Below are 12,626 nucleotides of genomic sequence, written 5' to 3'. Positions count from 1 at the left end.
TGATGGCTTAATGAAATTTGATAAATTTATTTTTAATGCTTCCATTAATATTCTATATTTTAATTTCCTTGTAAAATATTAATAAGAAAAAATATTTAATTAATCAACGAAACAAAAATATTTAAATATTATGTTTGGCGTTTTATTTTTGTGGACTTTTTGGACATTTCCCCTCTCCAAATTTCAACAACCGTAAATACGCGGTCCGTTTTTCTGCCATTAAAATCCTCTGCTCCCGTTAGGGTTCTCATCGTTCAACTCCCATTTTCTCTCTCCCTCTCTATGTTTCTCTCTCTACTTCCCATCTTTCGATACTCCCAATTCGATTTTTTCAAATTCCGATTCACTTCTTGTTTTCAATTTCCTAGTTTCGATCCAATTTTCAGCTCCTTTTGTTCATGTAAGAATGCCTGCCTCTGATTTTCAGGGTTCTTCGTCGCCGTTAGCCAACATTGGCCGTTCCATCTTCAGTATCCGGCGTGATCAAGTTCATTCCATAGAGAACGGCTCCCACGACGGCGTTTCCATGGATTCCGACCTCGATTCATTCCAGAAGCAGGTCACTCAACGGTTCCAGGACTTGTCGTCGGCTTCTGCCGATGAGATTTTGTCTCTCTCGTGGATTAGGAAGCTTTTGGATGCTTTCATTTGCTGCCAGGAGGAGTTCAAGGTCATTTTGTTTGAGCATAAGGCGGAAATTTGTAGACCGCCCATGGATAGGCTGGTTTCGGATTACTTGGAGAGGAGCGTGAAGGCGCTTGATGTTTGTAATGCGATTAGAGATGGGATTGAGCAGCTGAGGCAGTGGCATAAATCGTTGGAGATTGTACTTAGTGCTTTGGATAATTGTAGTCACAAGAAGAATCTTGGTGAGGGCCAATTTCGCCGAGCGAAGAAGGCTCTGATAGATTTGGCGATTGCAATGCTCGATGAAAACGATGCCAATTCCACGGCCATTTCTCAGAGAAACCGTTCTTTTGGACGCAACAATGGTACCAGAGACCGCAGGTCTTTAGGACATTTCCGTTCGCTTTCATGGAGTGTTTCGCGTTCCTGGTCGGCAGCTAGGCAGCTTCAGGCAATTGGGAGCAATTTGGTTGCTCCGAGGGCGAATGAGCCTGTGCGTAGCCTTGCGATCCCTGTTTTTACGATGAACATGATATTGCTCTTTGTAATGTGGACTCTGGTGGCGGCGATTCCCTGTCAGGACCGCGGCTTACCACATTTTTCGCTGCCCCGGCAATTCGCATGGGCGGCTCCAATGATTTCTCTTCACGATCGGATTTTGGAAGAATCGAGAAAGCGGGAAAGAAGAAATGCTTGTGGGCTGTTGAAGGAGATTCATCAGATCGATAAATTTGCGCATATTATGAATGAATTGGCGGATACAGGTCACTTCCCGTTGACGAATGATAGGGAAGAAGAGGTGAGGGAAAGGGTGCAGGAGCTATCTCAGATTTGTGAAGCATTGAAGATTGGCTTGGATCCTCTGGAACGGCAGATTAGAGAGATGTTCCATCGAATTGTTCGCTCAAGAACGGAGGGGCTTGATTGTTTAGGACGAGGAAATAACCCTGAATAAAGATGCTCAGATTATTGCAGATTACAGAACATCTTCAAAGTTGGCTTCCAGCATTGTGTAATGTTATGGACAACGGACGAGTATAATAAACAAAAGGGTAAGAGGCTTTTGTTTGTATTGTTCAGTGTATATTGTGCAAGGAAATTAGATACGGAATGTGACTCTCACATTCCTCAATGCTTACTTTTTTCTCTTTCCATTTTGGTGGGTTGGGGGGTTGGAGCTTGTACAATCCTATTCTGTCTATGTTACATCTTCGTTGATGTAGGTGTTCTTTGTGATATTTATTACATGGTAAATACAAACAATTTGTGTTGAGGTAGGCATATCTTTTGATGAAATTCTGCGTTATTCTCATTGGATTTGACGTCCGCTGCAATGGTTGTTTGATTGATTAAGAATAACGAGATGGCTTCCTAACGGCCAATGGTTGGATATGATCTTTAAGTGCTCTCTGTATATATAATGAGTTCCACTTGTTTCGCCAGTTCTTTTGACTTGTGGATTGCATTTGATGCAAAACTTTTTCTCATTCTTCCATTTTGCAGGGAATTTGCTCAAAATTGTATGCTGGAGTACCCTGCTTCTGCGAAACTGACATTCGGGAGGACACACACGCGTGCACACACACACCGTGTCTCTCTCCCTCGTCTCCCTCGCATTACAATTCTTTAAAAAAGCATCGATCGTTTAACTTTCAGTTATTTAATTCTTGGAATGAGGAAGTATGTGGCATTGACTCATGGTTGTGTGAGGAAGGATAAAGGGGAATATGAGATATACTTCAGTCGCCGGATCCATGCCATGTGAAAACTAGAAGAATATTTATGTGCCAGAAGAAGAGAGCGCCTGAGCATAAGTCGAATCTGATGCCTTGCTGCTCGAAAATTCTTTATTCTTTACGACCAATGAATGGAATTTTCCGATGGTAAATTTTCTATAAATTGTCTCCCCCCTTTGTTTCTGTGAAGATATTACTTGCTTGACCAATAGGCATACTTCTAAGTTGGTTCTGTTTTCTTCATCCGGTTAGTTCTACCTACCTGCTTTTACCCTTGATGCTTAATATTTTGACAATGCTTCTTATGAAGTCCACGCTGTTCATGCATTCCAAGCGTTATAAGGTCATCCAGAAGGGTTTGAAATTCATTCACCAACTTGTGACTAGCAATGACTGCATTGAATTAGTCTAATATTTATTTTTTGGTCAAGCTCCATGTTATTGACTTAGAAAAATGTGGTCAAGCTCCTTGTAATTTCTCATCTGATATCTTTAGCCAATAGTCTTTTGTTATTCAAATTTTCGAAATTTACAGAATTTGAAGTTTTGAATTATTGTTTCTGCAAGAAATGAATGCTCTGTGCACGTTAACATAAAGTTAGTGCTTTAAAGATTAAATGTTCTCAATTAGAGCTTCGAAATATGCTAACAGCATGGGCAAAACTAGAACCTTATATATGTGTCCCTCGAATTATAATTGGTTAGCTGTCGTTAGGTGCAGGCTTTTATTGCCAAAAGTTCTTCATTGTCTTTTCTTTGCCAACTCATTCATCTCTTTATAAATGTATAATTAATGCAGTTGCTATTGTACAGGCCGTTTGTGACGCAATCCTGTAGAGCTTACCAACCGTTCGGAAGTTCCAAGTGGTGCTATTATCAGCAACTGGCCCTTTATATTATTATTATGATCGAATTTACATTTTGGGTGTCTTGCGAAAAGCTTTTATTTCTTCAGCATTTTTAACCTCTCATATTTTTCTCTCGTTTTTTACTTTTTACCAAGCTAAACACAACAATTACAAGGGATGCGACAAGAGCTGACCCTGCAACGATGATTGGAATACGCATTTTAAACTGTTTTTTCTCTTGCTTTGCCTCCTTGCTCGAATCTTGATGTGTCACCTTCTGTGGTGAATTGCATTCTTCTCTTGCTTCTTTAGTTTCATCTTTTGTTTGGGAACTTTTTCCTTTTTGATCAACTTCTTTTTCTTCATGCTCGTGTGCAGGGCTTTGCAAATATGGAATTTCTATATCTTCAGGTTCTTTCAATTCCCGAGTGTTTCTATATGTTTCCGGCTTCCCCAGCTCCGCTCGAGTATGTCGATTTCGCTTAAAATTTTCCTGCTCTTGATCGATTGAAGCTTGTGATTGTGTTTTGACATCTGGTTTCTTTTTTATCATGGTTGCCATATCACCATTATGTTCTTTAGCATTGCCTTCTTTTTCTTTTTGATGATTGGCTGTTTCTTGTGATGTTCCTTCCGCTACTTCTATTCCTTCCATACTTGTAACTTTAGGGACCTTTATTTGTCCATTCATATTTTCTTTTGTGCCCTCATACTCTGTAGCTTTTGTTGCTCCTGTTTCTAGTTGTTCACTTTCAGAGTAGTCATTGGAACCTCCATCAGTATCTTCCATCTCATTGCCCTTCAGCTTCTCGATCTCTTCTGGGGTTGTTTCTGCTGCATATTCTATCTTGGAAAATGCTTCCTGCTTGGCATTTTCTCCTCCAAATTCTCCATTTCCATGAGTATCTTCAATTAATTTGGTCTCTTTGCCCGTTTCCGGAGTCTCAAGGTCTGTAGGTGTATGTGGAATCGCCTCAGCTTCAGAATCCTGAGATTCAAATGTGGCTTTGCCAGCTTCCTGTTCCTTCACTTCTTGAATTCCTACTCCAAGGATCCCCTCCTCCAATTTGGGCATCAAAATCTTCAAAATGGACTTTTCATCATTATAAGTGGCCTTGATTTCATCCAAAATCACACCATCTGGAATTCGAAAGATCTTCTTGAACCTCCTTGTCTCTGTTTCTTTCTTGTACGTCCATCTCGTAATCTCCATTTTCTGAACAGGTTGTCCCCAACTAATCTCGATCCGAGTACCGCTTCCATTGATAGTTATCACAATGTCGTCTCTTGCAAAACCTGCAACAGGAAAACGAGAGAAACGAGAGAAATGAGAGAGAGAGAGAGAGAGAAAGAGAAACAATGGATGGATGGATGGATGGATGGATGGACGGACCTGGGAGTTTGGCAGTGAGAAGGAACATGGAATTGGTTTCATCAGAGAAGAAAGAATGAGTGGAAGTGGTCTTGAGCAAGTGAAGCTCAAAGGTTGAGGAAGGATCATCCTCTCTGGTAGGGCTGATCTTAAGTTCAAAATGTGAGGAATCATCCATTTTGTTGATGAAAAATGGATGATTTAGAGGGAGTTTTATAAGAAGGAAGAGAGTAGGGGCAGCAAGCAAAGGTGGGGTTTAGGTGAATATAATAAGTGACTAAACAAACTAATAAGTGGTTGCTTCATCCATTCATTCACATGGATTTTGCATACAACACTTATTCCTTACTTTTGAAGATAGGTTTGAAGGAGACAATGGTTACCTTTGCCTTAGCGGGAAGCTACAGCTCCATCACCATTGATGATGAGCTTAATCATTCCCCCCTTTTTCTCTCTTTCTCATCTTTTTTTATTTGATTTGATATGAAGGTAGATAGTTTGGGTGTTTGGGCTCAAGCCATAGATATTATTGACTCAAATATTTGATAAAAGAAATTCCAATAAAACCGTAGTCAATATCACTTGAGGAAAAAAGTATGACCCAACTTACCATGGGGAATGACAAAGGCAAAATACAAGATTGAGTTAGTGAAAAGTGTAAAATTTGAGAAACACAAAGACACCGATCTAGTCTGACCCCTAGCCTCGTATTTTGTGCACACCCTCGCCTTGATTGCTCTATGTAATCCTTATTTGAAAAGAATTAAAGTAGCATGAATAGGTATAAAAATGTGAATAAGTGCTTACTTTTAGTTCTTAATTTGTTCTTAAGTATCATGTCATAGGTCCATTTATTCATTTGTTCGGTGTCTTGTTCATACTTGGGAGTTCATTTCTAAGCTACAAGCTTTTTTAGGCTATACCTTAGGTTTACGTGGTCATACTCTTTGTAAGACATTTTGTAGAAACTATTAGTGATTAAAATCTTGGTAGGTGGCTACTGCTTTATTGTGATTTAGATTTCTTGGAATGAAAACTTTTGTAGGGTGGAGGGGTATTGATAGTAGAGACTAGACAATTTATTCATGAAACATCTAATAATTTATTCCAGAAATGTCTGTATCTTTTTATAAAAAAAGTTAAGTATCTTTATTTCTAAGATACCTTAATAATTTTTCTAAAATATATAGGTATAAATATCTAAATCATTTTCCTAAAATATGTATACAACGGGCTCATGTAGTTATTGGGTTTGACCCTATTAAGCTAGTGGTTATATTTTAACACTCCCCTTCTGTAGAAGTTCTCATTCGTTGTACCATGTCGAAAACTCTCATGCTTATCAGTATTTAGCCCTTTTGTAAACAAGTCTGCCGCTTGATCATTTTGCTTGATCTATTGCATCTCGATTTCTTCCTTTAGGACTTTTTCTCTAATGAAATGGTAGTGCACCTCCACATGCTTTGTTCTAGCATGAAACATCGATTTTTCTACTAGACGAATTGCAGATTGGTTTGTTGCAATGAAATGGTATTGGATAGTTAATTTTCTGATACAAATCTTCATTAAGAGTTTTAGTCATGTACTTTCTTGAGCTGCTTCAGTCGTTGCTTTGTACTCTGCTTCTGTAGTTGACAATGATACTGTTGGTTGTCTTTTGCTACACTAAGAAATTGTTCTCGAATCGAGCTTGAACACATACCTAGTGATTGATCTTCGGGTATCGTGTTCTCCTACATAGTCAACATCACAGTATCCAGCTAGCTTGTAGTCTTCACTTCTTTTGTACAAAAGACCATAATCGATTGTACTTTTGACATATCGCAAGATCTGTCGAGCTGCATCCAAATGTCTTCAACTCCATTTTCAAATTCATTTGGTTGGTTCATGTAGATCTCCCGATCCAACTCTCCATGCAAGAAAACATTCTTCATATCCATCTGCCATAATTTTCAATTTTATTTGCCACAAATATTAGAGGAACCTGTACGACAGTGATCTTCACTACTGGTCTAAATGTTTAATCATAGTCTAGTCCATATTGTTGAGAGAACCTTGAAGCTATAGTCCGAGCCTTGTATCTCTCCATTGATCTATCCAAGAGACACATTATTTTGTAAACTCACTTGCAAGAAATGCGTTTGATATCTCTCGGTCTTGACACTAGTTCCCAAGTTTGGTTTTGCTCCAAGGCTATAATTTCTTCCTCCATTGCCTGCTGTCAAGCCGTATTTTGTGATACTTCTTTATATGTTTTTGGCTCTTCAACTTCGTCTTCTATAATAGTTGTATTGACATACTTTGGATTTGGCTTTTAGATTCTTTATAGTTGTCTAAGATGTTGAGGTGCCTTTTCATTTTCACCGAGTTCACTTGATTGAGTCACTTCTTTCTCTCCAACGTTAGTGTCACTTGGCTCTCCAGACACATCAGCACTTAGCACATGTGTAAAGTTTGCTCCCCGTCTTCTGTGGGAGAATTTCTTTAATGTTGTCCAATTCTGGTAATACTTCTTCTCTAAGGGCCACCCTTCTCCCATTGCACCACTCTGATCGTCAATCATGTGGTTTGAGTATCCTGAATCAATGATTCAGTCATCATTGTAATGGATATGCTCTCTCATCATCACCATGAGTGCTAGCTCGTTTTTTTCTATGGCACATATTGCCTCTGCATCCCATTCATCCTCCTTTTTAGAGATTTCCACATTGCTTTCAATAGAATTTTTCTTGGACCAACAATCCCGACATGTGACCCTCTTCCTGCAATTATAGTAAATACCTTCAAATCTCTTTCCTTGAAAACTCTTGTTGTCGTTCTTTTGAGCTCTCCAAGGTTGTGCAGTTCCTTGATAACTTATTTCTTTGTCACAATTTTGGTATTCGTGTGGCTTAATGTTGCTCTGACTTTTACTTGTGTAGAACGCTTCTTCTTCACTCTTCGATGAGAGGCCTCCCATTTGCTTAGCTATGGCTTCTTAGCTGACTAGCAAATTTTCAAACTCTACAAGTGATGGTTAAGTGGGCTATTCTTGTACAACAATTACGAAACTTCTATATCTTGGTCGCAATCTGTGGATAGTGATTTTCTTCATTCAAGCTTCTCCAATGACGGACTTTTGGTCTAGTTCACTGATTTTCCAGCAGATTGACTTGACTTTGTGGAAGTGCTGAGCAATCGTCATGTCACGTTGTGAAATTGACAACAGCTCGTACTCTAGAAGTTGTAACCTTGTATTGTTCTTCTTTGAGAACAACATTATGAACGTGTCCCATGCTTCTTTTGGTGTATTGTCATCCCAAATATGCTCTAACATCTCTTCTTCGATCGTGGTCTTCAAGGAAAATATTGCTTTGTCTGCTTTGATTCTCCATTTGTGCAATGCGCCACCTCCTTTGGCAGCGTAGTTTCACTCCCACTAGTGACCTCTCAAAGGTCTTGTCTTTGTAAATAGGACATCATGCATGTTACCCACGTGTTGTAGTTGTTATTAGGTTTCTTAATTCCTCCAATGATTTGGAAATCACCCATCGTATTGGTTATACCTCAGTAATACCAAACAAGCTTTTTCGGCACAAAACTTGTAGAGTCACAGATTACAACCACAGAATATACTAAGAATTTCAAGAGATCAGACAACCTACACCAATCTTGTTCTGATACTAGACTTTTTTATAAAACTGTTTGTGGAAAATACTTGCACTCTTTATTACACCAATTGAGGAGAGATTACAAAATACTTTATAGAAACTACTCCTCTTGGTGTGCTTGAGATTTATTGGGATTAAAACCTTGATAGGCTGGCTAATACTTTGTTGTAATTAGATTTCTTGGAATGAAAACCTTGGTGGGCTGGAGGGTATTTATCGTAGATACTAGACAAATTATTCCTAAATAGCTAATTATTTATTTCTATAATATCTAAATCCTTTTACTAAAATAGTTATGAATTTTCATTCTTAAGATAACTCAATTATTTTCCTAACCTATCTAATTATTTTTATTTCTAAAATACCCAAATTTTCCTAAAATATATATACAATGAGCCAAAGATATACGAATCTCTTCCACTTTTTCTGGAGAATAAAACACATATTCAGATAATTCTCGAAACTCTTCTCCTCCAATCCCTTTGGGATTTTCTTTCAAGAGGCTCCCACAAGTTCTGATCTTGTGTTCGAGTCAGAGTAAGGAAGAACTTGTGGGATATGAAGAACTTTTGCATGGTTGGAATATTTCAAGAAATTTTGCAAGTTAGGTTCCTACAAAGGTAGAGATTTTGCTCTCCTATTTATTGTTTTGTTTTAATTCTTAATAAAAATTAAAATGGTTCCCAATGCTTCCTCTACATGAATTAAAAGTTCATTCCCTTCAAGCTCTTTCTTGCAACATGATCTTTGAGTTTCATGAAGAAATCGATGCCAAATACTCATTGTATGAAGTTGGAAGGATTGAGTTTCTAAGGTATCGAGGCTGACCATCGTGTCTTCTTCTCTTGTTTTGGGGGAAGACAATGATTACGTGGTTGGTTCAATTGAACTGGCCACGCCATCAACCTTCTCTCAATTTTTCTCAAATTAAACCTATTTATAACTGGTTATTAAGAAATTCTTGATGCCTTCAAAAAAATAAGCTCAAAGATGGATCTACCAAAGAAAATTTGGAGCAATTCGGATACTGGGAGTTCGAGAATTGAGACCAGAACCTCAACAATAAGGTAAGTAGCTAATCTGGACTTTTCTTAAGAAATATTTGTCGGAACCACTTGGATTTCAATAAGAACTAAGTCAAATAAAATTTATAGGATTATGGAAGAATTAAATCAAGAATCAAACATTTTACTTAGAAATTAAGTATCATTGACATAATCCACTAAATGAATTCTTTTGTTCATGAATTTTTAACCTAGGCATAATATGAAATGTAAAGACTATATAAAATTTGATTGTCATTGGATGATGTTCAGTAGCTAAAGAAGTAAGTGTGAAATGATCATAATGCCCCTATGGTAACATACTTTTGGTCCATGACTCTAATGACCCTCAAATGTCATGAAACTTTATAATAGACATTATTTTATGATATATAAAGATTATATAACGTTCTAGAACCATTAGATCATGTTTGGGGCTTGAACCAAGTTTAGGAACACCCTCCAAATGACTCAACGATTTAAGTATGGTCTATTTGTGAAGACATGAAGGTTTACCTCAGATTTTAAGATCTTTGGATGAAGTTTAGAACCTAAACAGTTATAAGTTAAGGCCGAAGGGAAATGACAAAACTACCCCTAATGGCTCCCTAACATGATCTTTCTATAATCTTCATGAAATATGTTATGATCTTATGACGGTTACTCTGAAATGTTGAAGGTATGTTAAGATTTATGCCTAAAGAATAACTCTTAGAGTAAATTCCTAAGAACCCAATAAATTAAGAGGTTGCTTTAAGGATAAGAACCAAGAACAAGTACCACACAAGCCCTAATTCCATTAAGACAAGAAGAATTCTAGGTATCACTCAAGGACAAAGGACCAAGGTCCACATACTCATAGCTCAAGAACCCCTAAAACTCCCACAATACAATATGTTTATGACTCAGACTACACCGCTTGGAACATAAGAAGCCTTGGATGTAGGTTCAGACTACATCATTTGGAATGTAGGAAAACTTGGATACAAGTTTCATGTTATGTCACTTGGAATGTATGAAGCTTTGAACGAATGATTCTCTGATGCTGTTGGCTTTTTGGCCCTTAATCTCAAATTAATTAATTAAGTGATGTTTTGATAATAACAAACCTACACTTAATTATTAGCCATGGTTATCAGTATTTTGAATTTTCCACAATATAAGGTTGGGAATAACGATTTCAACGCTTTTTTCAATCACTCAAATAAAGCTAAAACGAAGAAATTACGATCGAAACAAGATATCTAACGTGATGATGTGGTGGCTAAATTGACATCATGGATTAATCAAAAGTATGACATCTAGAACTTTGGAATAGTGAACTTTTTAATTACTTTTAAAAAATAGAAATAAAATTATTTATACATCATATATCATATGAATTATTAAAAAAAAAAAAATCATTACTCACATCATTTTTATTAATACTATTTATTATTATTATATTATTATATTTACAAATAAATTTTGAAATTTGAATTTAACCTTTACTCACCTTCCTTTTTATTATTATTATATTATTATATTTATAATAAATTTTGAATTTTTTATTACCTTTACTTGCATTTATTTTTATTATTTTTATGAGTATGATATGAAAAAAAATATTCTTTTAATGTTAATGCTATAATTGTCTTTATGATGAATTTAATAGAGGATCTATGTATTCGTCTGCATATGAAATTTGATAGTAATTCATAAGGAACAAATCAAGTTAAAAGATAATTCATAATTATGAACTATTTAAAATGAATGCAAATAAATCAATTGGCGATATGTTTACTAGATTTATTAATATTCTAAATGCTTTAAAAAATCTTGAAAGTATATTCTACCTCCGAAAATGTAAGGAAACTTCTTAGGTCTTTGCCTAAAATTTGGGATGAAAAAGTGATGAACGATTTAAGAGCAAAAGATCTCACAAAGCTTTCTTTGGATGAACTTGTTGGTTCTCTCATGACACATGAGATTACCATAAAGGAGCACATGGAGGAGGAATCCAAAAAGAGGAAGAGTATAGCCTTAAAGACCATCATTTTAGAAGTGACTTCGAAGATGAAGGAGTCCTTGATGAAGACGATGTTTCTTACTTTATACATAAGTACAAAAATTTCATGAAAAAGAAAAATAATTCAAGAAACATTTCACAAATAAAAAAGAGTCAAACGGTGAAAAGAGCAAAAACGATGAGATAATATGCTAGAACGTAAGAAGTCAAGTCATATAAGAACGAATTGTCCTCTTCTCAAATCATCAAAGAAAGCAATGAAGACTACTTGGAATGACAATGATGAAAGTGGAAATGAGGAAGAAGTACCAAATTTTTGTTCATGGCTCACCCGAGGTAATTCTTGAATCTCTTTCCTATGATAATTATTTAAAGTTTTTGTGAGATGCAACTTGATTTAGAAAAACCAGCTTCAAAAGAATTTTTTTATGAAACTTGTGAAAAAACATGTATTTGATAGTGATGAGAAAAATGCATTAATTGATAAAGTTCAATTTCTTGAGCAGGATTGTTATGAAAAAGATAAATTAATTAAATTGTTGAAAGAAAATGAATCAAATAATTTACAAGAATTTGGTAAGGCGAGTTTATTAAAAAGGTTATGCTAAAAAAAAATTAGATAAGTCTTATGGTGATAAAAAGAGGATTGGGCTATAGTGATGAATGATCTGTTGGCTTTTTGGCCCTTGATCTCACTTTAATTAATTTTTGATGTTTTGATGATAACAAACCTACTTTTTAATTATTAACTATTTTCAGTATTTTGAACTGTCCATAGCATAAGGTCGGGAATAACGATTTCAACGACTTTTCAATTATTCAAATCAGAGCTAAAACGAAGAAATTACAGTCGAGACAACATACCCGACGTGATGATGATGTGGCAGCAAAATCAAAATGATGGACAAATCAAAATATATCAAAGTATGACATTTATAATTTTGGGAGAGTAACCAATGGTGGAGTTTTTCTTATTATTATATTTTTAAATAAAGTTATTTTACAAAATATAAATTTGAATCTAACCGTTACTCACATCGACTTTTATTATTACTATATTATATTATTATATTATTATATTTTAAAATTTTGGTAGTTACTCACATAGTTTTTATTATTATTATATTATTATATTTATAATAAATTTTAAATTTTATTTGACCGTTACTCACCTAACTTTTTATTATTATATTCTTATTTATTTACTTTTAATCTCCACCTTCCATTATTCCTAACACAATCCAATGGTCAATATTCAATCCTACATTTTGCCACTTTTCTCCTCTATATAAACTCATCTTCCTCACATTTTAAAATACACAACTTACATACATTCTCCAAT

General features: G+C 35.7%; 2 protein-coding genes across 2 annotated transcripts; one reads left to right on the top strand and one right to left on the bottom strand.

Moving 5' to 3' along the window:
- Nucleotides 1-217: 217 nt before the first annotated feature.
- Nucleotides 218-3,490, top strand: LOC111784948. Its single transcript, XM_023665456.1, has 3 exons — nucleotides 218-1,679; nucleotides 2,131-2,510; nucleotides 3,177-3,490. The coding sequence occupies exon 1, from the start codon at nucleotides 407-409 to the stop codon at nucleotides 1,580-1,582; it is 1,176 nt and encodes a 391-aa protein (XP_023521224.1). The 5' UTR covers nucleotides 218-406; the 3' UTR covers nucleotides 1,583-1,679; nucleotides 2,131-2,510; nucleotides 3,177-3,490.
- Nucleotides 3,302-7,487, bottom strand: LOC111784947 (neurofilament medium polypeptide-like). Its single transcript, XM_023665455.1, has 2 exons — nucleotides 4,605-7,487; nucleotides 3,302-4,507 (listed from the first exon to the last, which is right to left on the bottom strand). The coding sequence occupies exons 1-2, from the start codon at nucleotides 4,759-4,761 to the stop codon at nucleotides 3,324-3,326; spliced, it is 1,341 nt and encodes a 446-aa protein (XP_023521223.1). The 5' UTR covers nucleotides 4,762-7,487; the 3' UTR covers nucleotides 3,302-3,323.
- Nucleotides 7,488-12,626: the final 5,139 nt, after the last annotated feature.

The sequence above is a fragment of the Cucurbita pepo genome, unplaced genomic scaffold (assembly GCF_002806865.2).
Source record: "Cucurbita pepo subsp. pepo cultivar mu-cu-16 unplaced genomic scaffold, ASM280686v2 Cp4.1_scaffold000309, whole genome shotgun sequence".
NCBI classification, from domain to species: domain Eukaryota; kingdom Viridiplantae; phylum Streptophyta; class Magnoliopsida; order Cucurbitales; family Cucurbitaceae; genus Cucurbita; species Cucurbita pepo.
The sequence above is the reverse complement of the archived record's forward strand: the minus strand, read 5'-3'. Positions and strand labels throughout refer to the sequence as shown.

Excerpts from the sequence above, each read along its gene's own strand:
- LOC111784948 (XM_023665456.1), top strand. The coding sequence starts at position 407 with ATGCCTGCCTCTGATTTTCAGGGTTCTTCGTCGCCGTTAGCCAACATT.
- LOC111784947 (XM_023665455.1), bottom strand. The coding sequence starts at position 4,761 with ATGGATGATTCCTCACATTTTGAACTTAAGATCAGCCCTACCAGAGAG. Across the intron at positions 4,508-4,604 it reads TCTCACTGCCAAACTCCCAG|GTTTTGCAAGAGACGACATT; the intron begins GTCCGTCCATCC and ends TTCCTGTTGCAG.